Source organism: Empidonax traillii, unplaced genomic scaffold (assembly GCF_003031625.1).
Source record: "Empidonax traillii isolate 1590-97213 ecotype Southwest subspecies unplaced genomic scaffold, ASM303162v1 scaffold1397:size233085, whole genome shotgun sequence".
Taxonomy (NCBI): Eukaryota; Metazoa; Chordata; class Aves; order Passeriformes; family Tyrannidae; genus Empidonax; species Empidonax traillii.
In genome coordinates this window covers 196,634-222,302 of record NW_020956590.1, presented here as the reverse complement: position 1 = coordinate 222,302, position 25,669 = coordinate 196,634, and the positions used below count along the sequence as shown (strand labels likewise).

At 51.6% G+C, this 25,669-nt stretch overlaps 1 protein-coding gene across 1 annotated transcript in view; it reads left to right on the top strand.

The window, feature by feature from the left end:
* The first annotated feature begins 5,082 nt into the window (after positions 1–5,082).
* SMG5 (SMG5, nonsense mediated mRNA decay factor) overlaps positions 5,083–25,669 on the top strand; it is a 38,049-nt gene continuing 17,462 nt past the window's right edge. Inside the window, exons 1-21 of the mRNA XM_027907053.1 lie at positions 5,083–5,178; positions 5,772–5,895; positions 6,448–6,604; positions 9,299–9,388; positions 10,633–10,722; positions 11,610–11,688; positions 12,213–12,338; positions 12,791–12,859; positions 14,720–14,928; positions 15,043–15,180; positions 16,190–16,891; positions 19,870–20,039; positions 20,321–20,396; positions 21,176–21,351; positions 21,476–21,634; positions 21,855–21,914; positions 22,706–22,865; positions 23,168–23,258; positions 23,840–23,914; positions 24,535–24,673; positions 25,063–25,664. Of these exons, the coding sequence (XP_027762854.1) occupies positions 5,797–5,895; positions 6,448–6,604; positions 9,299–9,388; positions 10,633–10,722; positions 11,610–11,688; positions 12,213–12,338; positions 12,791–12,859; positions 14,720–14,928; positions 15,043–15,180; positions 16,190–16,891; positions 19,870–20,039; positions 20,321–20,396; positions 21,176–21,351; positions 21,476–21,634; positions 21,855–21,914; positions 22,706–22,865; positions 23,168–23,258; positions 23,840–23,914; positions 24,535–24,673; positions 25,063–25,146 (2,949 nt within the window). The 5' untranslated portion in view covers positions 5,083–5,178; positions 5,772–5,796 and the 3' untranslated portion in view covers positions 25,147–25,664. The remainder of the gene's footprint in view (positions 5,179–5,771; positions 5,896–6,447; positions 6,605–9,298; positions 9,389–10,632; positions 10,723–11,609; positions 11,689–12,212; positions 12,339–12,790; positions 12,860–14,719; positions 14,929–15,042; positions 15,181–16,189; positions 16,892–19,869; positions 20,040–20,320; positions 20,397–21,175; positions 21,352–21,475; positions 21,635–21,854; positions 21,915–22,705; positions 22,866–23,167; positions 23,259–23,839; positions 23,915–24,534; positions 24,674–25,062; positions 25,665–25,669) is intronic.

Genomic DNA, 25,669 nt, shown 5'->3' with positions numbered 1-25,669 from the left:
AGGCGAGGGGTATCGGAGGCACGTTCGGGAAGGACGGGGGAAGGAGGTAGCGGGATTTAGAGGAGATTGTGGGAAACAGGGGAGAGGGATGGTGGAATTTAGGGATGATCGACGCGAAGAAGTTGGGCGGGGAATCCAGGGAAAGTGTGCGGTGCAAAGGGAAAGGAGAAGGTTTAGGGAAGACCGGGGAGCAGGGAAGGGGGATACGGGGATTGTGTGGGATCCAGAGCAACACATGGGAGGGGAGCACTGGTGAAAAGGGGCCTGGGGGCTCCAGGGGAGATGGGTCAGCCAAGGGGCGATGTGGGATCATATTGGGATGGATCTTCCCAATAAAACACTCCCTGGGACTCTGCCCTGTGTCCCCACACCGTGCATTGGAAATGGCATCAGAGGACAAGAGTGGAGCAGTCCTGCCAGCCTTGGTGAGCCCAGTCCCCGTGGGATGAGGGTCCTGCTGTCAGTCCCGAGCTGCCTCTGCTCCGCTCACGCCTCGTGTTGTGAGGGTGGCCCAGGAATTTCCCTCTGCTGGCCCCAGCTCTCTGTCAGTACAGCAGGACCGTGGTGGAGTTCCAGCATGGACAGTGGGTTTCAAAGATGAGCCAAGAGATGAAGACAAGGCACGGATTTTACGTCGGGATCTGTTCCTTCTTGTCTTGGTGACATTGGCCTTGTCCTTTCACCTCGTGGGACCTCACCGCCCTCCTGCAGCAGGACAGGGCTTTGCCTCCTGCTGGAGCCTGTGGCAGGGTCCATGCCCAGGAATCCCAGGCAGTAGTTGCAGGTTTGAGTGCTGCTTACTGGACTCTCTCTGTTTCCATCATGGTGCAAGCACTTTCCTGCACTTTGGAGGTGCAGTGGGTGCCTTTCTTGGCACTGCAATGGCCTGTGGCCAGGTGAGGGATTGTCATCCAGCCAAGGAAGGGTCGCTTCTGTTTGAGTTTTTATGGCAGAATAAAGTGTGTGGTTGCTTCGGAGCATTTTTGCAGCAGACAAAGAAACCCCCTCTCCTGCAGGGACAGCTCTCCTTTAGCTGGGAGGAAGGATTTCAGTGCAGGATTGTGATTTCAGTGCAGGATTTACGGTACCTGCAGTGGCCACAAATTTCCTTCTCCGTAGCTGAGAGCTCTGTGAGCGAGTTCCCACCTCAGCAGTCTCCTGTCAGTCCTGTCTGGGCCTGGAGTGGGGTTGGGTGAAGCAGGACCTTCCTGCCCTGGGTGGGTTGTGTGCTCAGTGTACTCTCTGGGAACTCGTGGCCGTGGCATCAAGCGGCGCCTTTGAGTCACAGGTGTGAATTGTCACAGCCCCAGTCCCAGCTCTGGGCTCTGATCCCATGGGATCACTGCTGTGTTTGCCTGTGGGAGTTGAGCTCAGGTCCCCACGGCCCTTGGCAGTGTGTTTGTGTGTCCTTTCAGAGAGGAAGGTGTCCACTGCTCTTGTAGGGCTCTCCTTGATCTTTTCCAAATCTTCCCGTATTGATTCTTCCCGGAACGTGGCAACTGGATTATCCTGGGTGCTCTTTTCCAGTGCATGCTGTAGCTTTGGGTGACCAGGTTTATTTGACAGGTTTCTGGGTAACCATTAGCTCGTGGACTTGGTGTTGCTGTTCCTGTCTGGAGCCCGTTCTGGGCACTGGGATTTGTGACTGACACGTGTCATGAACGGCTGCAGGTATTTTCCCTGAGGAACGTCTTATTCCTCAGGGGCTGTGGCTCTTAGTGATGTACTAAATAAAGAAACAGAGAGGGGACAAATAATTCTGCCTGCTGTGCTTCCCCATCCCAGACCGTTAATGGCACAGAGGGAAGGGGACAGATCGGTGTCTGCATGTCTGGAGAGGACTTGGCACCGGCCCGTTTCCACCCTGCCTGGCACCATGTGCTGTACTTGATTCTTTTAATAGACTGGCATCTGAGTTGCCTCCTCTGTGGCTCTGATGGGCTGTCTGAAAGCAACGTTTAAACCCAGCAGGTAGAAAAATGGATCCTGGGACAGGATTTGGCCTCTTAACTGCCAAATGAAGTTCAGCCCGCGGTCTCAGGCCAGTCTGGGCGCAGATGCTGAAGGGCATTTTTACCAGTGCGTGGTCCACAGGGCCTGCACTGCTGTCTCCCAGCATTTCTGCAGTGAGGCTGGTTCCTGTACCTTTTGTCCTCACTGAGTCCCCTTTCCTCAGCACCTCAGATCCTGGCAGGTCATCCCCAACTGTCACAGATCCTGCTTTGCTCCTGCCTCTTCCTCTGCAAGCAGCACCAGGTGGCCCGTGTGGACAAGTCTGCGTTTCAGTGTGGGGCCTGTCTTAGGGTCAGGAACCACATCCCAGCGTGTAAACCTCGCTGCTCTCCAGCCACCAGCTCCCTCTTCCTTCACAAACCTGGAAGAACAGCAGAAGCACCGAGTGTCTGCACGCGCCCATCCTGGGCTGTTGTTGGACACGAGGTTGTACAGGAGATGCCCTCTGGGCCACCTTGAGGGGAAGGTGAAATACCTTCCAGTGTCCCTGCTCGGCCCACCTCTGGAAGGAACCTTTTCTGTACTTCTAGTTTGGCAGGGCCTTGAGTCCTGGTGCATGTGGGTAAAGCTTTCTCATGGCTCGGTCCCATTTCTTGCCCATGGATGCTGTGGGCAAGTAAATAGCTGCCTGTTTGCTGGTCACTGGGAAGGGGATCTGGCAACTGCTGTTTGAGAAATTCCTGCCATTTGAGGAGTGTTGTGCTGCATTTCTGACACTGCTGAACTCAAGGGGATTCTTAGATGGGGTTTTGTGACCCTCCCTCAGGATATAAAAAAATCAGAGCCTTATTTGGCTGTGAGAGAACCTGGAGTGTGTGCCCATAGGGGAATTTGAGTGGAGTAAATGTCAGGAGAAGGAGGCAGTGTTGAGGCTCCAAATAAAATTAACCTGCACGTGAGGGTTTGGACACAGGTGCTCACACCTGTGACTGTGGTTTTACAGCTGCTCTGAGGAGGTGGAGTCTGCCCACGTCGGAAATGGACAACTGTAGTTTTCCTGTAGTTCTCCCTGGGAATCCAGTGAAGCAGCAGTTCCCCTTTCCCCTGGTCACCCTTCTGCACAGGAAGCCAGTCAGCTCCTGGTGTGCTGGGAGGGGCTCTGAGAGCTGCAGCCGGGACAGCAGCTGCAGTGAGGAGATGTGCCCTGCCTGTGCTTTGTGGGGATCTGTTTCGGGGAAACTAACCTGGGGGGGGTTGTTGGTGTGCCCCCACCCCACTGTGAGCTTGTCTGGGTGCTGCATCCTCAGTGCTCGTTACCCTTCATCCAAAATGTTTTTTATTCACTTCCTTGCTGTTGAGGGCATTGGGCTGTCAGAGGTTGCAAAGGCCCATCAGGCCGTGTGAGAAGGAGGTCAGTGAACAGGAGGGGCTGGATGTCGAGGATGTAGCAGGATTTTGTGTGTGATTCTTTCTCCCTCCCTGGTTCTCTTCATGATTATTCAGGAAGAAATTGGTTCGGCCCTGTGGTGTTTTGATCTCCCAAGGTGTTGCATAAGACACTTCTGTTCCCCGTGCTTCCTTCTTCTGTCAGGTTCTATGGTTACTGAAGTGACATTTCCAGTTCCCTTGGGTGAGAGGCTTCTTGTGGCACGGCAGGAGGTGGGACATTTCCTCTGCGAGCTCCGGAACGTCCCGGGTTTTTTTCACGGGGGTTCCTTTTGTTGTGGTGGGTTTGTGACTGAAGGTTGGCTCTGCTGGGAAGGGGCTGGCATAGGAAACTGTCAGTTACTCTGCAGTAATATCTGTAGCTTTCAAGGAAGTGGTGGTGGTTTCAGCCTCCCCAGCTCTGGTTTATTTTGGCCCCGTGCTCCATCTGCCATCAGTGCACCCTGGCAGGTTCAGTCACCACGCAATGGGTGCTGCGAGTGTAACAGGACAGTTCCCATTTAGCAGGCATGGAGATTTTGGGAGGGGGAGCAGTGTGGCCACAGCAGCTCAGGAGTTTGCTCTGTGGTGGGCTCTGTGGTGGGCTCAGCTCAGGTGCTGGGGAAACACACAGTGACAGTGGGCTGAGGGAGAGAACAAGGATTGGTGGAGTTTGTGGCTGATGGCTTGAGGGATGGCTTGCTTAGAGAGTAGCGTGTAGAGTCAACAGCTGGGAAGAGTTGACTTCAGGAGTGACCTTTGGATAGGGGCAGAGCACAGGCAGAGAGGTTGGAGGTGACCTCTCGTGTCAGAAGTGTTGATGGTTGATTGTGCTTTATCGAGCTGTCCATGAGCTATTGATGAGGTTCTTTCTGTCAGCGCTAATGCTGCTGAAAGTCCTTGGGACTGTTTCACTGCAGCATTTGGAATTGTGGTCTGATTTGTTCTGAGTACAAACTTCTGAGTGCTTGAATTTTGCACGTGGCGTGGGATTCCTCCTCCAAGAGGAAAGTCTTGGGCAGTGATTCCCAGAAGTATTTCTGCATGATTCAAAAGGGTTGGAGGTCGCTTCCTCTCTCTCAGCTGGCTTTCAGGGGGAAAAAAAAACTCAAAACAAATTTCCTCTTTTAGGCTGGTTTTGAATATCTCTGTTACCTGTCTCTGAGAGATCTTTAAGGGCTTTAACCAGTGAATCCCTGTAGCAAAGTCAGGGAAGTTTTGGGAAATGAGCGATTTGAGTTCATAGGCAAGTTGGTAAGGGAGCAGGAGTTGGTGGAGGTTTGATTCTTCCTATCACAACAGTGGTTGTTAGAAATCAATGCGTTGTTTTAATCACAGAGTTTAAGACATTTAAATTAATCTCAATAGGCATAGCAGGTTTAATTGCTGGGGTCAGAAGTTGCTAATGTGTCCAGAGATATTTCTGACTTTGCAACTTTGGAACTAATTGCCATTTTTGATTGGACAGGCAGCAGTAAGTGGTGATTAAAGAGCTGTTCTGCAGCAAAACCCTCACAGTGTTTAACTCTGCTTTATTCTGCTTCCCATAACCTTCTTCGAGTAGAGTGCAGGAAGGCCATCAGTGGCTGTGGTGTGGTGGCACAGGGTGGGGTGCTGACAGTGGGACTAACTCAGATTAGATCACCCCCAGTGATCCCAGCTCACCACAGCTGAAGCTCTTGGTTCTGTGTTCCCACGCAGGGCAGTGGTCGAGGCCGTGCATCGACTGGATCTCATCCTCGGCAACAAGGCAGCATATCAGGACGTGTTCAAGCCAGAGAACATCAGCTTGAGGAACAAGTAAGTTGGGCAGGACGCTTGGGTTTTGTGTTTGGCCTGGGAAAATCCGTGTGAAGCAACACGTGGGGCTGTTGAATGTGGAGTTTCTCAGTGTATATGGTTTGTAGTGTGCCTGTCGACCTGGGGTCCCTCCAGATTTTGGAAGCAGAGGCTGGATTTCAGGTCTGCATTTGAGCAGCACTAACCACACAGTCTGTAGCTGGATGCTTTCCTGGGTGTCACTGATACAGATAAACTGTGTTTGTGTTGACTGGTTCCCTCCTGGTAATAAAAACTATGAGGGCAGAAACTTTTTACTTTTTATCAGGTTCAGGGGGGTGCCAAGCAGAGAGGATTATTCTGACTCATTTTTTCAGCTGTCAAGCCAATTCTTGTCATTAACTGCACTTTAGGGAGTCACTGTTGGCCAGCTGAGCCCGGGGTACCGCTTTGGGTGTACAGCTTTTCCAGGTGCTCTTTTGTGGGAGTCACCCAGGCTGTATCACCACCAGCTGTCCTGGCTTAGCTACCGTAGTGGATTCAGATGCTTCTGTAGTGGCAGCTGTGTTTGAGGCTGCAGCAGCTCACTGTCAATGCTCTGCTGTCTGTCCCAGGCTGCGGGAGCTGTGTGTGAAGCTGATGTTCCTGCATCCAGTGGATTATGGAAGAAAAGCAGAAGAACTGCTCTGGAGGAAAGTTTACTATGAAGTCATCCAGCTCATTAAAACGAATAAAAAGGCAAGTATCTGTGGCTCTGGCGTGAGAAGGTCCCTGGTTGTGCACTGAATAAGGCCAAGTTGAAAGCTTCATCTGCTTGGAGAAGTTGTGGTCTGAGTCCAGGGTGGGAAGCTGGGGGCTCCCAAATTCTTATCGTGGAGCTGCCCCGTGCCTTTAGCAGTGGGCAGGTAAGTGCCAACAGGCTGCTGAGAGAGCTGCCATTGCAGAGGGCTTTTCAGCAGAACTGGCTGGTTTTTTGTGTTCCCCACTTCATAAGACAGATTTCTCCAGTGCTGACTGCTTTTGTGAGAGTTGATCACTGGAAGGTCCTCACGGTGTTCTGATGCTGTGAACTCCCCTGGTCACCCGTGGGCCTGGCCGTATTTAAGGTGCTCTAACCAGGCAGCTTGATTTTATTCGCTGTTGCAAGTGTTTCTCCTTGATGCTGACCCTTAGTAAACACCACTAGGGGCAACAGTGTTGAGCAGGAGGTGCAGAGCTGTGCAAAACAGGTGAGCCAGCCACTGTCTCGCTTCCTGGACTGCCTTCACATGCTCCTCTTCCTTCCCACAGCACATCCACAGCCGCAGCACTCTGGAGTGCGCCTACCGGACCCACCTGGTGGCTGGCATAGGGTTTTACCAGCACCTCCTGCTCTACATCCAGTCCCACTACCAGCTGGAGCTGCAGTGCTGCATCGACTGGACACACGTGACGGACCCTCTCATAGGTTTGTGCTCGGGGCGTGGGGCTCGTGGGCAGGGCTGAACCCCCGGACAGGCGGGCTTCCCCTTGCACGAGTCCATCTTTGTCTCAGCATTCAAGGGGTTATTAGCGAGTTTTCTGTCTAGAACAGAAAGTTTTCTGTCCTGCTTTCTTCTCCATGGCACTTGTTTGGTTTTTATAATACTAAATCAGGGAAGAAGGAAGGGTTTCTAAAAGAAAAAGGCGTTAGAAAATTCTGTAGTTAAATGTCTGGTGATGGTAGATTTTTATGGAAAATTGCAGAGCTCTGCTGACTGTACAGAATGTTTTTAAAAAGCTTAATTAAAGCAGACAAACAGAGGAATAGGTTCTTGAGATCAACACATTTCTTTCAGTGCATCCTAGTCGCTGTAAGACACTGTTCCTCTTCTTGGTCCCTCTCCTGCCTGTGCTTCCTTCACTGTGTGGCTTTGAAACCACTGTTGAGTATTGGACAGGAGGGTCCTGTAGCTCACATCAGCTGGCTCAGGTGATCTCTGTGCATGCCCTTAGGTGCAGGGAAATCTGAGGTATTGCACCTGGTAGGGGAGGAAGAATAAGAGTATTTACAGTCCTGAAACAGCTCAAGGCTGCCTGTGCGCTCACATCCTCAGTTGCCTTGTAGTGGTCTGTGTCCATTTGCCTTCAGGTGTGTTTGGTTGCCTCAAGGCACATGTTTCTGTTTGGGTGTTGGGTCCAGGTGAGAAAGAAACCTCTGTGTGTGTTTTGTGAACTGTGTTAGCAGGGGTTTAACTGATATGCTAAAAACTGGCAGGGGGTAGGACGGCAGCACCTGGCTAAGAGAAGTTAGTGTGTCTTTAGCAAGAGAAGGTTTTGGGTGCTGAGATCCTACTCTTAGTTCTGGGAGATGATGGTATCACTATCAGCTTTGAAATGTTGGTTTACAAGGCAGATGTCCCTGGCAACTGTTGCTTTGAGAAATGTATCTCAGTACTGCAGAATTAATAAATCCTCAAAGTGCACATTCCAGGTGGGTTTGTACCCTGGGGGATGATTGCATGTGAAAAGCTCCCCTTGTTCAGGTTTCTTGGTGTGTTTGGACTCTTTAATTAAATGGATGTGGCAGGTTGGCAGGTAACTGGAGAATAGAGATGGAACCCTGCCTATCCAGAAGTGATGGATGTGAAAGGATCTGGTATGAACCACAGATCGGGGTGGGCACAACTCGATGGTTGTGGGAATGGGAGCAAGAGGATTCAGAGCAAGAAAAGAAAGGGAGCAAAAAAAAAGAAAAGTTGTCCCCTGCCAACAGCACACATGGACACAGATTTAAGGCTGTGTATTTGTATAATGCCACTCATACAACACCTGTTGGTGAGTGGGAACAGCTCCTCACTGCAGTCTCCAGATTTCATTTCAACCCTTTTAACCTCAGCCAGGGGGGAGGCAGAACATGGACTGGATCAGTCTTAAAAATCTTCTTTGGGATTCCTGCTTGAGGGAGCTTCCTCCTCCTGAAGGTGGGAGCTTTGGCAGCAGGGAGACCGAGCCCAGCCTCAGTCTGTGCTGCCAGAGGAGGCGCAGGAGCCGCAGCCTTTGCCTCCTGATCTGTGGCCGAACTGTGGCCGGAGGGAGGTGGGACGTGCCCTTCCCAGGAACTGAGTCATGTTTGATGACTTCACTTAGTTCAGATCAGCTGGCTGCAGCCTTCCCCTGTTGCTTTTGACACTTTCCACTGCCTGAACTGCCTTTTCTTTGTAGGTTTAGTATAGATCAGACAAGGCTGTTTCAGCAGGAAGCGATCTACAGTTGTCCAGTCTAACTGCCTGAGCAACTCAGGGCTGACCAGGAGTTGAAGCATGTTGTCAGGGACGTTGTCCAAATGCCTCTCAAACACTGACAGGCCTAGGGCATCAACCAGCTCTCTAGGAAGCCCATTCCAGGGTGTGACCACCCTCTTGGTAAAGAGAGGCTTCCTTATGTTCAGTCTAAACCTTTCTGATGCAGCTTTGAACCATTCCCATGCATCCCGTCATTGGATGCCAGGGAGAAGAGACCGGCACCTTCCCCTCCTCAGGAAGCTCCAGAGAGGGATGAGGTCTCCCCCAGCCTCTTCTTCTCCAACCTGGAGAAGCCTGGAGTTGATACCACTCCTCCCAGGGTGTGCCTACCAGCTTGGTTCCCTCCTGGATGCAAAGGCAGTGTTGTCCAGAGGCACTTCTCTCTAACTGACTCTAACTACCCTATCCACAGCACAGGGGTCTGTCCTGATTTTTCCTGCTTTTACTTCTCTTTTGGTTGGCCAGTGCTAAGTCTAGATCTTGGTCTTGAGACAATGAATTTATTTCCATCTTCAGTGTTGGGAAGGGTCTGTCCCAGGGCCAGTGCACAGAGTTTGTTTGGCTTCCAGGGACTTGTGCCCACTCCCATCCAAAGGCCTCATTAGCCATGAAATCAGCCTCAGTAGCTTGTGTTCAGTCCTGTATTGACATGATCATCCGATCCTGTAGACAGGAATTGGCCTTTGTCCTCTCATCTGAGGGCAGATGGAGCCAGGTCAGTGCAGCAGACCTTGTAGACAAGGTGACATCATTTATTTCCGTGACTGTTGGTGATGTGGTCCCACACACTGCTCCGGTCAGCAGGGTGTCCAAGGCAGGTGGGGGTGAGCAGCAGTGTCTGTGAGTATTTTCTGTCAGTGATTTCCCGTTTGTTGCAGGCTGCAAGAAGCCCGTGTCTGCGTCGGAGAAGGAGATGGAGTGGGCGCAGATGGCGTGTCACCGGTGTCTGGTTTACCTGGGAGATCTGGGTAAGGACAGCCTTTGAAACAGGAAAAGTATGGTGCCTGTGCCACATGAGGCTGTCACTGTTGGGCACCACCTGAGGTTACTTGCAGATTCTGTTTCCCTCTGACCCCTTTGTCACGGACTGGGATGAGCTGAAATCCTCGTGGCTGAACTGCTGTGAGTTGCAGGAGCTTTGGTTTTGGGCACGTAGATGAGTTTGCTGCCGAGTGTGTAAGAATGGAAGCCTTTGCTTTTATTTACGTGGTTTGGACAGTGTGAAGGAAACTCAAAGCAAGTTGACTGCTCAGTTCTGACTTGCTTTATGGAGCCACTGCCATCAGCACCAGTGGGACAGAAAATCAGGTTTAAGCAATATTGTTCATCAGTCCAGGGTTTTGCTACTGCAAAGCCCCGGGTTCTTTGTCATTGTGCCTGGCCGTGTGTCATCCTTTTTATAGCAGGCATGTCTGTCCCGCAGTGACGCTCTCCTGAGGTGTGTGGTGAGTGTGTCAGCTTCTTGGTTGTGAACATGTGGGAGTGAAGGCAGGGAGAATGTACTGTGTGGAAAGCAGCTTTTGGAACTGTGGCATGGGTATGTGTGTCTGACCCTCTGCAGCCTCCCAGCTGGTGAAAGCTGTGTGGCATTACCGTTGTGCGTGAATCAGCCTGAAAATGGCACTGCAGATAAATGTCTCGTGGGGTGGTAGGAATGACTTACCTGAGTGGTGGGAGAGAAACATGCTCACCTCGTCACAGTGCTGTCACCTAAGATTTCCAAAATGCCTATGTTTTTCCAAAAAAAAAAGAAAAAAAAATTAATAAAGTCCAGTCTAGCCACAGCCAGATATTTTTTTAAGTCATCTGACTTGACTTAGATTTCACACTCTGCTGTAAGTAGAATATAGTCTGAGGTATTGGAAAATAGAGCACAACTCTTGAATTACTTCAAGGATAGATGAATAACAGGCAGAGCAGAACATCTTCGCTTTGCTCACGTGCTGCTGCAAGTGTGGAGGGCCCCACCCCCGGAAGGGGCAGAGTTTGTGGTGTGTGGTGCGAACAGGTACAAAAAACTTCAGACAGGGCCTGGCAAACCCTGTGTGTTGCTGTGTTTGCCAGGAGCAGTTCTGTGATGGATTTGTTGACTTGGCCAGCATTTCAAGTGCTGTGGTGTTTTTAATCTGTAGGGGAACGGTGCTGGGCTGCAGTGGGGAGGAGCAGGCGCTGCCCTCGGGTTTCTGATGCGCGGTGTGTGGTTTCCTTTCAGCTCGCTACCAGAATGAGCTGGCAGGTGTGGACACGGAGCTGCTGGCAGAGCGGTTTTACTATCAAGCCCTTTCTGTTGCACCACAAATCGGTGAGTGACTTACCGTGAATTTTTGGTTGTTAAAACTGTGTTGCCGCAACCTGAAAACAACGTGGTGCTGCACTGGTCGGGTTTATGTCCTGCTGCTGGGAGAGGAGTGGCTCTGTCCTCTGGCTAGGGTTGCTTCCTTTGAGAACCTCCCTTGCTGGCAAGCCAAAGAGAGGAGTTAAAGCCAGGGTGCTCCTTGCCAGTGACTTCACCTTACTCATCTGAGAACCTCTGAGAAGCTCAGACTTCCCTGAGTTTGGTGACATTGTGCCTGTCAGCTGAGGGCAGATCCAGCTCTCCAGTGCCAAGAGCAGAGCATTATTGGTCACCTCCCACGTTTTCCCCCTGCAAAAAAAATCTCTTGTGCTGTTTCCTCCTTCAGAAGTGCCTCCCTCTGGGAACACATCGGCACCGGAGTAGAGGGCCTGTCTTACCTTAAAGTGTGCATTTCCAGCCAAATGTTCTCTCCATGCTGTCTTTGTGGAGTTCTTACTGAACTCTTTTGGTCCCAAATAAGTGACAAAAATTTCTGCACCACAGTAAACTGGAGCAGAGCTCTCGGATGCTGATAAGGTGATGTCTGTGTTGAGAAATATGGAGTCAAGGCCATGGCATTGTTAATACAGAGGAGGAGGCATTGTTTGCTCTGCTCCCTTATGTAGATAACGGGCAGAAGGTGGGGAGTATCTAAAAGCTCTGTAAAACAGAAAACAAAGCCTGTATGGCAGAAGGATTGAGTAGTCCAGACCTTTGTACCGCAGCTTTACTACTGTTTGTGTCTCCTGGCTTTCTTCCTGTGTGGAAATGAAGTGAGGGGGAAAGGATGTGCTTTTCATCGGGGCTGTTGGAGAATTCCATGTGAATTCCATTGCCCTTCTCCTTCCTGACAGGAATGCCCTTCAACCAGTTGGGGACATTGGCAGGCAGCAAATACTACAATGTGGAAGCAACCTACTGCTACCTACGCTGGTGAGTGCCTGTGGGTCTGCCACTGCAGACACAGGATCCTCTTTGCCTTCACTTTGAACTTGGGACTGTTTTCAGCAGAGGAATTACAGGGGAAGGGCTGGAGAGGGGTTTAGCTCACCCTCGAGCAGGGCTGGGAGTAAGAGCGAGCCTCGGTCAAACCGAAGCGTCGTGCTGGTCGCTCAGCTCCTGCGCGGGGCTGCACCTGGAGGGCTTCATCCCAGCCCTGTCCTGGGTGGAGAGCCAGGCAGGAAGAGTGTGGAGGTACTGAGGAAGGTACCCTGCCAAGTGAGGTGGGTGGAATTCAGTTACCTGACCCTGGCAAGGCAGGTGGCAGCTGTGGGGCAGCTGAAGCCGGCTTTGCAGCTGTCAGTGGGAGTTAAGTTGCCCAGTGTGTCCCTACAGCAGCACTTGGTACCTGTCCTTGTGCCTCGATGCCTGAGTAACTTGCCAGTGAGTTAAAGCCATGAAATGTGAGCAGCCTCGTAGGAAAGTAAGTCTTCTTGTGTCCTCTTCTGGTGTCTCAGCATCCAGTCTGAAGTGTCCTTCGAAGGTGCCTATGGGAACCTGAAGAGGCTGTATGACAAAGCAGCCAAGATGTATCACCAGCTGAAGAAATGTGAAACCAGGAAGTTGTCTCCAAGCAAGAAACGGTAAGAAGGGAAAGAAAAGGAGAGGGCTGCAGGCTGAGGCTCTGCAGTGCCACCAGTGTCATCCTCTGGACTGAGAGTTGTGTCTTTGTGGGAAGTGGAACCAGTAGATGGGCCATTTGATGCGGTGACTGCTCCCAGAATTTCAAGAGCCCCACTCCAGATCACATTTTTGATGTCTCAGGTCATAATTTCAGGAGAAAAGCTAAATGCTGTCCAGGTTTAGCTTGAGATGAGAGATTTTCTCACTCTCCCCTGCAGTTGGGGCCTGTTTGTGAGGGTTGGGGCATATTGGTGAAATTTGGCAGTGTATATGAACTGTCTTCTTTCCCTCCTCTTTCATCAGAATGCAGCTTTCAATTGAGACCTGATTTACCTGTTAACAGAGCTCTGTCAGACCTGGCCATCTCTGATGAGGCACCTGCCTTACAGTGTTTTCTCTTCCATCTCTTTAGAGGCAAAGACATTAAGAGGTTGCTGGTGAGCTTCATGTACCTGCAGAGTCTTTTGCAGCCAAAGAGCAGGTAAGGTTGTGGCAGATTATATCTTCTGCTGATAACTCGCAGTAGCGGGCACTTGGAATTGTTATTCCCTGTGGGATAACAGTGCCTGTGCTGAGGCCTTCTGCCAAAAGGTCCAAGACTTGAGACTATTTGTGCAGGGTAGGCTGCAATGCCAAAGGGTTGAATACTTTGTCTAAATTGAGCCAGCACTAAGTGTTGAACTCCTGAGCCTTGCAGCTGTCTCTGTGCTGTCCTGTGCCTTTGGTGTTTGCTTACCTTGTGCAGTCATCAGATGCTTTTTCCTGGCAAGCCCTGGATTTGGGCTGATGGGACAGCAAAGAGTCACCATCCACACGTGTGCAGGGCTGTTCACTGCACTTGGACATCTGTAACCAAGCACCTTGTTCAAAGAAACAACAGCAAAACCTGGTTGTGTTAGAATAAATGGGAAACTGTGTGATTTTTGGATTTTTTGTTTTTTTTTTTTCTTCCTTGGATTTTCTCTGACTGTGCTGGAGGTTTTCAGGTGATTTTAAATTAATCTCTAGCTGCTTGAAGTAGAGCAGGTGTTTTAAAGGGCTTAGACTCAGGCTGCACCTAAACTCACTGGGGAAGGGTTTAGGTTCAAAGGGACCTTGTTCTCCAAAAGGGTCCAGTTCTCCCCCAGAGCAGTGTTCACTGTGAAGGTAGATAGAGATGTGAAGTCAGATGAGATTACTCAGAGCCTCTTCCTGCTGAGTTTTGACTGGATCCAAGGACAGAGATCCCACACCTCTGTGGTCCCCTTTCCAGTGTTTGACCACCTTCACCATGGAATTTTTTTTCTCCTTGCATCGTCTCATATTCCTTTTCTGCAGTGTGTACCCATCACTTCCCTTCCTTTTGTTGTACACCACTGAGGAGAGTCTTTCCTGGTCCTCTGTAATCACCTCTTTGGCATCTGGAAACAGAACACAGTCCCTCCTGAGCCTTCTGTCCTTCAAGCTTAACTACCTTGATTCTCTTTGCCTCTTCTCATGTTGCTCTGTTGGACCAAATCCAGTTTGTTAGTGTCTTTGTTTGTTTGTTTGTTTTTGTGGTTTTTTTTGTCCTGGGGACCCCAAGACTGGTTGCAGTGCTCCAGATTCCACCTCATGAGCGCCAAACAGAGAGGGAGAACATTTCCTCACCCTGCTGGCTCTGCCCTTGCTCACGCAGCCCAGTGTAGGATTGGCTTTCCAACCTTGACTTATACCATGGTGGGACTACAAAGCTCCTTTAAAATCCACTTAACGTGTATTCAGCACATAAGAAAATTGGAAGTTACTTCACTTTCCCAAGGACAATTCCCCCTGAAAAGGATTTGCTGGAAGTTCTGCTGGCGGGTTTGTTTTGTAACTAGGAGGCCCTCATAGCCCGTTGGACTGATCCTGTGGGTGCTTCCCTTGAGGGAGGGAATAGCTACAGAGGATTTTGGAATATTCTTGCTGGGCTGCAAGTTAAGAGACATGGGAGGAGGAAAGGCTGAGTCCTGTGTGTGTGCAGTGTAACACTTGCACTGAGCATCTGCTTCTGCAGCTTTTGCTCCCTTTAGCATTGAAGTGCCTTGTGTACCTTAATGGCCACTTCTGAGCTCCCATGGCAAAAGTCATCTGGTTTCTGGTGACCCATCTCTAGTTCTCACTTGTTTTCAGTGTAACAACTTTAGAGAGGAAAGCAGGATCTGATTAATGTCACTTGCTTCCCGTAGTTGTTGCTGCCTGCAGTATATTCTCTAGTGCTTCGTCCTGCCTGGTGCTGAAGGACAGCCTGACTGCCAGTTTTGGTTCAGTTTCTATGCAGACATTGCCAGGAGCCCGAGTCTTGAGCAATAATTCTTGTTTATTTTTAACTCTTGTTAAGCTCTCTGGATTCTGAGCTGACGTCTCTCTGCCAGTCTGTGCTGGAGGATTTCAACCTGTGCTTGTTCTACCTGCCCTCTCCTCCTAACCTGGGCTCAAGCAGTGAAGATGAAGAAGAGTATGAGAGCGGCTACTCCTTCCTTCCTGACCTCCTGATCTTCCGCATGGTCATCATCTGCCTTATGAGCGTTCACAGCCTCAAGAGGGCAGGTAACCAGTGCTTTACTTGGGAATTTAACTGCAGTTGGGCTGGAGGTGCTATGTGAAGTGGTGTTTGTGCTGTGGCCTGGTGCTCAGCTCCTCCACCCCGCTGTCTGGTTGCAGGTTCCAAGCAGTACAGCGCAGCCATTGCCTTCACGCTGGCCCTCTTCTCCCACCTGATAAATCACGTCAATATTCGCCTCCAGGCAGAGCTAGAAGAAGGGGAAAATCCCGTCCCAGCCTTTCAGAGTGATGGCACAGGTAAGAGAACAGTCATGGCAGCAGTTGGCTCTCCCCAGTTGCCTGCCTATAGGGCTGGCTTTTCCTTTCCTAATTTTCTGGGCACGGGTTTGGTGGTGTAGTGCCTGAGTGAGGGCAGAGGCATCTTGATCTCTGACTGCTGGGCTGGAATCCCCAAAGCTGGATGACCTGCTGAGCAGTCTCCTTTTGGATGCTCTTTGTGAGTATCTGAATCATCACAGGATGGACATGTTGCTTTCCTTGTAAGGAGTTTGCTTTCTGTGTTTCTTGACAGCTCATTCACCTGTTTACCCCAGTCTGAGACTTTATTTTCTGTCTCTCTGTTTACTGTTGTTTACTGGTCTTTTTCCTCCTCCACTGAGGAGATGATTTTGGGTGAAAGACCTGGTAGGCAGAGGGAGGCTGAGGGAGACAGACCCTCTCAGCATACCTCAGCTCTGCTAAGGCAAGGGCAGCTCTTAAGTTTCTGGGGAATCCCATTGAGCAGAGAATGAAACTGCTGAAAGTTTCCCCTGCAAACATTCTGTTTGCAGTACCTCGCTGAAGGCAGGGTGAGAGGGGTCCTGGTACAAGCAACGAGCAACCCCTCCCCTGCAGGTTTGGAAGCTGTCAGGGTGACTCAGGGTTGCTGGAAAGGCTGGGAGAATGTTGGCCAAGGAAGGGATTGGCTCAGGTCATTGCCTTTTGTTTGGTGGGTTGCTCTGACTGTAGAAAGGTGGGGAGCAGAGTTGGGATTCATCTGTGTTTGGTGTTGGTTTAGCAGCACTCAGCACTAAGGCTGCCTGGTAATGGAGCAGCACAGCTTGGGCAGTAGGGATCACAGCTTCCCTGGGCTTCCCAGGTGCCTTTAGAGAGTGAGTAGCTCTTCTGGGGTTGCCACTGCTTGTTCTGGCACTGATGGAAGTGGTGGCTGAATTTTGCAGCCCTGGTTCCCCAGGCTCGGGGCTGGCAGGCAGCAGCCTGTGGGACACACCGTGAGTTTTAACTTGTGTTCTCCCTGTAAATGCAGATGATCAGGAGTCACGGGAGCCTGTGAACTCCATTGAGAAGGAAGCTGAAGCTGAGCTGGCCAATCATCAGCCCAGCGAGGAACAGCGGAAGAACGACTGCAAGAAAAGCAAGAAATACTCGCGGCTCTCCTGTCTGCGCCGCCGCCGCCACCCCCAGAAGGTGGATGAGAGCGACCTGAGCGAGGGCTTTGACTCTGACTCCAGCCAGGGCTCCATCAAGGGCAGCGATGGCTCAGAGAGTGGCTCAGAGAAGAGTGACGAGGAAGCAGAAGCTGCTTTTGATGTGGAGACAGACTCTGACATGAACAGCCAAGAGTCTCGGTCCGACTTGGAGGACATGGAGGATGAGCCGGGTGAGGAGGGAAGCGGCCGAGGCAAAAGCGGGCCCAAAGAGGCCTTAAAAAACTGTGTGGATGGCAGTGGGCTGGGGGACTCCAAGAGCCCAAGCATCTCTAAAATTGAGGCAGCAGATCCAGCAGTCAATGGGCCGGCTTCCCTGAGCACGAACGACGCAAGCATAGCCAGTAACCTGCAGGCCATGTCCACTCAGCTGTTCCAGACCAAACGCTGCTTCCGCTTGGCCCCCACGTTCAGCAACATCCTCCTGAAACCCAACAGCGAGCCACCTGCCTTGAAGGACGGGATAGAGAGCAAACCTTGTGTCAATGGAGACCTGGAGAAGCCCAGCTTGGCAGAGCAAGGTAAGGGCCTTGTTGCTGCAGTTCTGAGTAGAAAACTGCACGTTGTGGCAGTCTGTTCGCTAAATTCACCTTTTCTCATGGTGGGAGCTCTCCTTTGGCCAGGTTTGGAGAACAAGGTTGCCCAGGTAATGGGCAGGCCTTGGGTTAGCCATTCCCTGAAGGAGGAGCTTTGCTTTTAGTGCCCAACATGCAGGAATATGGGCACTGAGCAGAGGCAACACCTGCAGCCAGCCAGGGTTACCAGAACAGCTTTGGCTCCACAGACTAAACACTGAGCAGCTCAGATAATTACAAGGTCACAGACTGGTTTGTTTGGAAAGGACTTTAAAGCTCATCTTGTTCCACGTCCCTGCCACAGGCAGGGATGCCTTTCACTAGACCAGGTTGTTCCAAGCCCTGTCCAACCTGACCTTGGACACTTCCAGGAATGGGGCAGCCACAGCTTCTCTGGGCAACCTGGGCCAGGGCCTCCCCAACCTCACAGGGAAGAATTTCTTCCGAATACCTCATCTAAATTTACTCTCCTTCGGCTTAAAGCCATTTCCCCTTGTCCTGTCCAGGCCCTTGTCCAAAGTCCCTCTCCATCTCTCTTGGTGCTCCTTTAGGCCCTGGAAGGGGCTCTCAGGTCTCCCCAGAGACTCTTTTCCAGCTGAACACCCCCAGCTCTCCCAGCCTGGCTCCAGAGCAGAGGGGCTCCAGCCCTTGGAACATCTCCGTGGCCTCCTCTGGACCTGCTCCAGCAGCTCCAGGTCCTTGCTGTGCTGAGGGCCCCAGGGCTGGAGGCAGCTCTGCAGGGGGGGTTTCACCTCAGCAGAGCAGAGGGGCAGAATTTCCCCTCAGGTGCTGCCCACACTGTGGGGATGAGAACAGCACTGCGTTGGTTTTCTGGGCTCCCAGTGCACGTGGCTGGGTCATGTTGAGCTTCTTGTCACCCCACACGCCCAAGTCCTTCTCTTCTGGGCTGTTCTCCAGCCATTCTCCCTCGATCTGTGTTTCTGGGGGGTTGCCCCAGTTCAGTACTTGCCCTTGGCCTCGCTGACCCACCTGGGGTTGGCACAGACCCACCTCTCCAGCCTGTCCAGGTCTCTCTGGTGCCATCCCTTCCCTCCAGCCTGTGACCCCACCACACAACTCAGTGCTGTTGGCAAACTGACCGAGGGTGCACTTGATCTCGCTGTCCACGTCACCAACAAAGATGTTAAGAAGTGCTGGTCCCAGTCCTGACTCCTGAGGATGCCACTCATCACTGCTCTACACTTGGACATCAAACCATTGGCTGCAGCTCTTTGAGAGGGACATCCAGCCACTTCCTTGTCCACCACATGGTCCATCCATCAAATCCACATCTCTCCTGTTTAGAGACAGGGATGTCACGAGGGACGGTGCCAAATGCTCTACACAGATCCAGGTAGATGATGTCAGTTGCTCTTCTCTCATCCCCAGCTGCTGTAACCCCATTATAGAAGGCCACTACATTTGTCAGGCACGATTTGCCTTGGTGAAACCATGCTGGCTTCAGAGGATGATTCCAGCATGTATTAAAGACTGGAATTATCTTCCTTTTTCCCATGTGAAATCCCCAATCAGACATTTACTAGGGCCTCTGGTGACAGACAGTGCAGATGCAGGGGAGGAGGTTCCCCATGAGATGACAGCTTATCAACCCTGCGAAGCTCTCACAGGAGTTTGTCTGTAAGATGTGACCTGGGTGCTCGTGAGAGGTGTCGGGGGCCTCTCTGTGACCCCCTGGAAGTGCCTCACCAAGTGTTCCAGGCTGAACTCCCTGGAGATGCACAGCAGGTGGAGCTGCCATATCTCCATTACCACCCAACTTAGGACCAAGTGATGCTCTGGGCAAGAGCAGCTGGAAAGGGAGATCTGGTGCACTACAGGGAATTGTTTGTGTTCCAGATACAACCACATGGGCCTGTTCGGCCTTGTTTGTCATCCCTTCCAGCTTTCCTGGAGCAAGGAAACATTCTGCAGCCTGTTGCCAAATCCATCTGGCCTGCAGCACTGGCAGGATTCAGGCCTGTCCTGGGCCAGAATTTGAAGGGGCAGTATTAGATCATGTCAGTGTTGACTGGCCCCCAGCATTGCTTCATGGGCACATGAAAGAGATGGGGGGCAAAGGAAAAAACAAATGGGTTTTGGTCTGTTTTTAACCCTTTTCCTCAGTGGGTTATCCAGATGTTGCAGCTCCAGGAACTGTGGCCACGATACCTTTACAGAAGCAGAAGACGAGAGGTGGAATGTGTTCACTCACCCCTGGTGTTTTTTTAAGCTGTGAGCTCTTCTTGGCTGTGCTGTTTCCAAACTGCTGTTTTGTGGTGTGTCAGGGATGGGTTCTGAATAAACCACCTCCTCCCTTCTGATTCCAAAGGTTTATGGAATGCTCTGTTAATAGGCAGCAGTGGCAGCCCTTGAAATAAGGGGCTGTAGCAAAACGTGTCGTTGATTCCCACCTAGACCTCAGATCACGTGTGCCACGTGTGATTCCACTGGCAGTGGCTTTGAGATCCTCAGCTCTGGAGAGTTACAGGATTGCAAAGAATATATTCAATTTTTAAAATTCCCCGGGCCTGGGTCATAGGACAGCCCTGCCATTTCCTTCTCTTGCCTGGCCCAAAGGTGGCCAGTGTGCTGGACTCGTGGCCACTGCTGGCTCTGTTCCCTGCAGGAGCTGCCCTGCTCCCTGTGCAGGCACGTGCTGCCCTGCTCTGTCAGCAAATCTCTCTCTCCCTCACAGGGAGATCTTAGTCCTCTTCTCCCAGGGAAGATGAAAATGCAGGAGTGATACCTTCTGGTAGCAGCACAGGGGGCTGTGGTGGAAAAGGGACTGGTTTTGTGAGAGTGTGTGGAGGCACCAAGTAGTTCAACACAACTCTTTACCAGCTCAGCGCTGCTCTGACACCAGCAGGGCTTGGCATCTCAGTGGGTTTAACACCTGCCATCCTGCACTCCCCTTTGTTTTGCAGATGATGTGTCTGACTCTGAGGAAAGCATTTCAAGTAACAAATCCTGCAGGAACGAGCGATCCCTTCAGGAGAAGCTGGAGATCGTGACCAACGAGGGGCTGCTGCTCACGGTCAAGGTGTTCCTGGACTGGCTGAGGACAAACACAGACCTCATCATCATGTGTGCTCAGGTGGGGATGGTGGCAGGGCTCCCTCCAGGGCTGTGTCTGGTCAGCTCCCCTGGGCTGGGATGTGGAGGGCAGGTGGCAGCCACAGCCCCAGTCCCTGACAGAGGGTGATGTTACATCCCCCACCAGCTGAATTAAGCTCACCTGGACTTAAGAAGGGTAGTGGGGTTTACTCTTCATAAAGCATTCTGAGGGCTGTGAGGTGCTGGAAGGCTCAAGTGGCCTGGTTGTTGTGTACATCTCTCCTGACATTTTCTGTGGCCTTTTGTGTTCTTTTCCTGCAGAGCTCCCAGAGCCTGTGGAACAGGCTGTCTGTGCTCCTGAACCTTCTGCCTTCTGCTGCAGACCTGCAGGAATCAGGTACTGGAGGAGGAAATGGCGATGTCATTCACCCAGCCCAGTCCTCACAGATCTCCCAGGGAGATCCTGGGGGACATATTTCCCAGGAGTAGTTTTTATAAGCACAGTGGGAAGCGACACATGCACGTGTTGTTTTTCCTTTGTTAAAACACCCTTCCAGTTAAATACTATCCCACAGACTCTAGAGTCATACAATCATGGAATATCCTGAGTTGGAAGGCACGCCCCCCTGGATTATCAAGTCCAACTCCTGGCCCTGACAGGACAACTCCAAAAATCATAAACAAAAATCATATTATATATGGCTGGCAGCATACTGAAACACTGACACCAGCGTGTGAAAATCCATGTGTGGCCAGCAGGAGTGAAATTCACTGCCAGGAGCAGAAGTAAGGCTGTGATTTTTGTCATGGCAACCCTGGAAAATAGTTTTGGAGCTCCAGCTGCTCGTGATATCCCCTGTGCCTCTTTGGGGCTGAGCCTGAAGATCCCTGTGGTTTGCAAGAAGCAGAGTTTAAGCAGGGATGTTCATCTGTTGGAAGGAGTGAGAAAGCTATCCCTCCAAATGGGAGAATTCCTGGAGTCACTCAGCAGGCTGTTTGGGACAGCTGCTCTTTATGTTGTGGATGGCCTTTTGGTTCCTCCTCGAGCAGGTGCTCACGGGACACGTGTCATTAACACCTCTGCCAGTGACCATTGCAGGTCATGTGCCTTACAGCAGCTCTCCTCTTTGTCCCCTTACCTGTTGTTTTGTTCTCCCTCCTGCCCCTCCTCTTCAGGGCTGGCCCTCTGTGATGAAGTCAAGGACATCCTGAGTGAGGCTGAGCTCCCAGACCTGAAGGCCAACCTGCTGCTCCCGGAAGACGTGGCCCTGCGCAATCTGCCCCCTCTGAAAAACGCACACAGGAGGTTTAACTTTGAGCAGGACCGGCCCATTTTCTCAACAGTTGAGGAGGTGAGTTTGGGATAAATCCTGGGGAAAAAAATCAGGCCTGGATTGTTGTTTTATGTGGTTCCTTTTCCCGGCACTGAGGGCCTGAGCAGAGGTTTAGGCTGGGACTGCCTGTTCTTCCTTGCAGTCTGTCGTGCGGATCTGCTGCATCCGGAGCTTCGGTCACTTCATTACCCACCTCCAGGGCAGCATCCTGCAGTTCAACTCAGAGCTGGGGATCTTCATCAGCATAGCACAGTCGGACCAAGACAACTTGGTGCACCAGGCCCAGGCCCAATTTCACATGGTGAGTTGGCAGAGGTGGATGAATTTTCTGTGCTTGGCACAGTTTCCTGTAGGTTGCTATTAGGTTGTAACTGTAAGTGCAGATCTTTGGGGGGGAGATGACTGTTCTGCTCCTTAAACCTACTTGGGTGTCCCTTTTTCACCCTGGTTTTGGAAGTGTGTGCTAATGTCAGCTGGTGTGTTTCCTGCTAACTGATATGGAAGTTTGGTTTTGCAACCAGGCTGCAGAGGAAGCTCGTCGGAACAGGCTCATGAGGGACATGGCTCAGCTTCGACTGCAGGTAGGAAATGCCTGTTCCAGCCTGAAAACCAGCAGGGTAGTGGCTGGAATGTCAGAAACTAGGAAGGGAAGGGAAGGGAAGGGGGAACTCTCTACTCCCATCCCACACAGAGGCAATAAGTCCGTTCTGCATAGACTGAAGTGTAGAATATCTCAAGCTGGAAGGGATCATGGAGTCCAACTCCCTGCTCCTCACAGGGCTACCTAAAAATAAATGGAATGCCCAAGAGCATTGTCCAGGCACTCCTTGAGCTCTGGCAGACTTGGTGTCATGACCACTGCCTTGGGGAACATGTTCCAGGGACCAGCCACCCTCTGGGGGAAGAAAGTTTTCCTGATGTCCAACCTAAACTGTTCTCCCAATGCAGCAATGAAACTGCAGATGGAATAAACCATTTCCTCATGTCCCATTGCTGGTCATAGGAAAGAGGAAATCAACACCTCCCCATCGCTGACCCCTCTGAAGATGGGGAAGGCTGTGGTGGGGGATCACCCTCAGCCTTCTCTGCTCCAAGCTGAGCAGGCTGAGTAACCTTAGCAGCTCAAGCTGATAGTTCAATGTCCTTACACTGAGGTGCCCAAAACTGCTCCCAGTACTCGAGGTGGGGCCGTGCTAGGGCAGTGAGAGTGGGCCTGTCATCTCTCACTGACCCTCTGCTGCACCCAGCCCTCTGCTCCGTGTGCTGGGAGGTTGGAAGGGCCTGATGGAGCTTTGCAGGGCGAGGCTTGCCCTGTTTGATGGTTTGTTTCGGCGTAAATGTGAAGCCAGTGTCTCTGCATCTGTGTTTTCAGCTGGAGGTGTCTCAGCTGGAGGGGAGTCTCCAGCAGCCCAAGGCACAGTCAGCCATGTCTCCTTACCTTGTCCCGGACACCCAGGCCCTCTGCCAGCACCTGGCCCTGGTCAAGCAGCTGGCCACGAGCGGGAGGTTCATCATCATCATCCCTCGCACAGGTACGGGGACTCCACGGCAGGTACCTGGGGCTGCCTGCCCCTGCCCCCTCTGTGCTGGGAGCGGTGGCTTTCCCTCCTCCTTGGCTTGGGCTGGAGCAGCTGCAACTCCATTTCCAAAGACGTGTTTGGAATCCAGCAGAGGGTGTTGGAGAACAGCTGGGGGAGAGGGGTCCTGTCCCCACTCCTGCACCAGAGAGAGTTTGGTGGAATGGGGAATACTTGACACCTCTGGATTAGTTTGCAGAAGTAGAACTGTAAGCAAGATGGTTTTCTTTCTTTTTTTTTTTTCTTCTTTTTGTTAGTTATTGATGGCTTAGACTTCCTGAAAAAGGAGAACGCCGGTGCTCGGGACAGCATCCGGTACCTGGAGGCAGAGTTTAAAAAGGGAAACAGGTGAGAGGGATGTGATTTGTCCTTTCTTTTGGAATGAGTGGGCTTTGGGGTGGAAGAGAACAACAGTGGTGGGAGCAGGCTGTGCATCCCTTGGAGCAGAGCAGGGAGTGGATCAAGGGAAAGCCAAGCTTCAGGAACAGAAAGGTGGTGAAGTAGCAGATTCTCACCTGGTTCTCCAGATGTGCTGGTAGTTGCTGCTCAGCTGTGAAGTGCAGCTGCTTCTGAGGAATGGGGGAGTTGCATCTGTGTCCCTGTGTGAACCAGAGCAGTGCCCTTTGCACCGGGGAGTGCTGGCAGAGCCGGACTGTGCCTCGGTGCTCTGCAGAAGCACAGAGAGCTGTGAGGACAAACTGAGGGGCTGGTGGGCTCTGAGGAGTGGTGCTGTGAGCAGGGATGATGGTGAGGCAGGGAGGTGATCAAAGAGTTTCACAGGGGATTCCTTGGGCAGGCCTTTGGGTGTTATCTGGGTTGGAAATAGCCAGTAAAAGGCCCTGCAGCACCTGGAGGAGCTGCTGTGGGGCACTGACTTTGGTCTGTGTGATGGTCTCCACGTGAGTTCAGAGACTCTGCTCTCTCCTTAGGTACATTCGTTGCCAGAAGGATGTTGGGAAGAGCTTTGAGAGGCATAAACTGAAGAGACAAGATTTAGATGCCTGGTAAGATTTCAGCATCTGAAGGTGTCTGAGCCTGGTTCCCAGCAGGCAGGTGGCTTTGGGGAGAGGTGTTAGCACTGGAACCCATAATAAAACTTGTTCTATGTGAGTGTAGTGGGTTAACCCCAGCTGGACACACCAAAACCACTCTCTCACTCCCCTCTGCAACTGGACAGAGGAGAGATTCATGAGTTGAGATAAGGACCACTGTCACAGGCAAAACAGGCTCAAAGTGGTGATACTCATTAAATACTGACAGAATCAGAGCAGGAAAATGAGAAATAAAATAAAAACATCTTCCCCCCACCCCTCCCTCATCCAAGTTCTCCCTCCTCCCCGCCCGGCGGCGCAGGGAGACAGGGAATGGGGGCCACGGTCACTTGTTGTTTCTGGCAGCTTCTCGCAGAAATCACCCCTGTAGCTCCCCCATGACCAAAACCTGGCCACACAAACCCAGTGTAGTGAGTAATGATGAAGTTCCCTGAAGTTAGGGACATCCATCTGCACATCTCACACCGAGTGCTTTTTGCTCAGAAGGCTCTCAGAAAAGTCCTTCCCACGTGTCCTCCCAAGCAGGTGTGGTCTTCCCACTGACCTTCCCCTCTGGTTCTCTCTTCTGGCAGGAATCTCTATAAAATACTGGACAGCTGCAAACAACTGACAGTGTCCCAAGGGAGCGGAGAGGACGACACCACGGGAATGGTCACCATCATCACAGGCTTCCAGCTGGAGGACCCAAGCACATTTTCGGTGCCCATGCAGGTCAGTAGCTTTCTTCTGGCTGAGTTGAGCTGTTCTGCTTCCTAGCAATGGTAAAATAAGATTGATTGACAGGATATTTTTTTTTTAATGTTTTCTGCCTTGGCTAATAACTTTCCTGGGTTTCCCAAAGTTAGCTTGTAAGCTGAGATTCCTTCTTCCTTGAAAGTTCCTGGATTTGTCATGCTCTTGTGGTACAGAGTATCCGGGGAGAGGTGGTAGAACTGAATTCCATGTCTGTGCAGGCCTCTTGTGCCAGAGCAAGGAGAATTGGGAGGATTGGGCCTTCCAGCCATGCCAGCCTGCCGGAGAGCCCCCAGTTTGGGAACAGCAGTTGTCTTGTCAGGGCAAGGAAAACAATAACTGCCTGTTTTGTCTGTGTTTGCTTGCAGTCTGCCATCCAGGCAGCCGCCAACGCCAGCGTAGAAATAAAAAACGTCCTGGAGTTCTACAAGCAGTGGAAAGAGATGGGCTGATGGTCAGAAAGGCATCAGGTTGGTGAACCTTTCTCTCCCCCTCTCGGAACGTGCAGCGTCTGAACGAAGGAAGCAACAATCTGGGCGACACTTAGACACGAAGAAGCAGCAGCAGCAGCAGCAGTAACAAAAATACCTACCCAAACGAATTAAAAAACAAACAAAAAACAAATCCAATGTGGGCACGCACACAGACACCCTCCACCTGCATCCCGAGCAGACGGCTGCACAGCTCCGAGGCGCCAACCGCTCTGAGAGAGGCCCCTCGGCACCGCCGGGGCAGAGCTCTGCCCTTCTCCCAGTCGGCAGAGGTGGGCGAGAGACGGGCAGTCCTTCATCCCCCTCCTTCCTCCCAAAGCTTGCTTGGCCAGCGGGCACGGCCGGCGGTTCAGAGCGTGGACTTGAGCTGAGCGAAACCAAACCCGCGTGGCAGGAACGGGAGCCCCTCCGGCTTGGGAAAGAAGATCCAAAGAGTGGTTTTGCTCTTGTTTGGCAATCTGGGGACAGGAAAGTGGATAGTCTT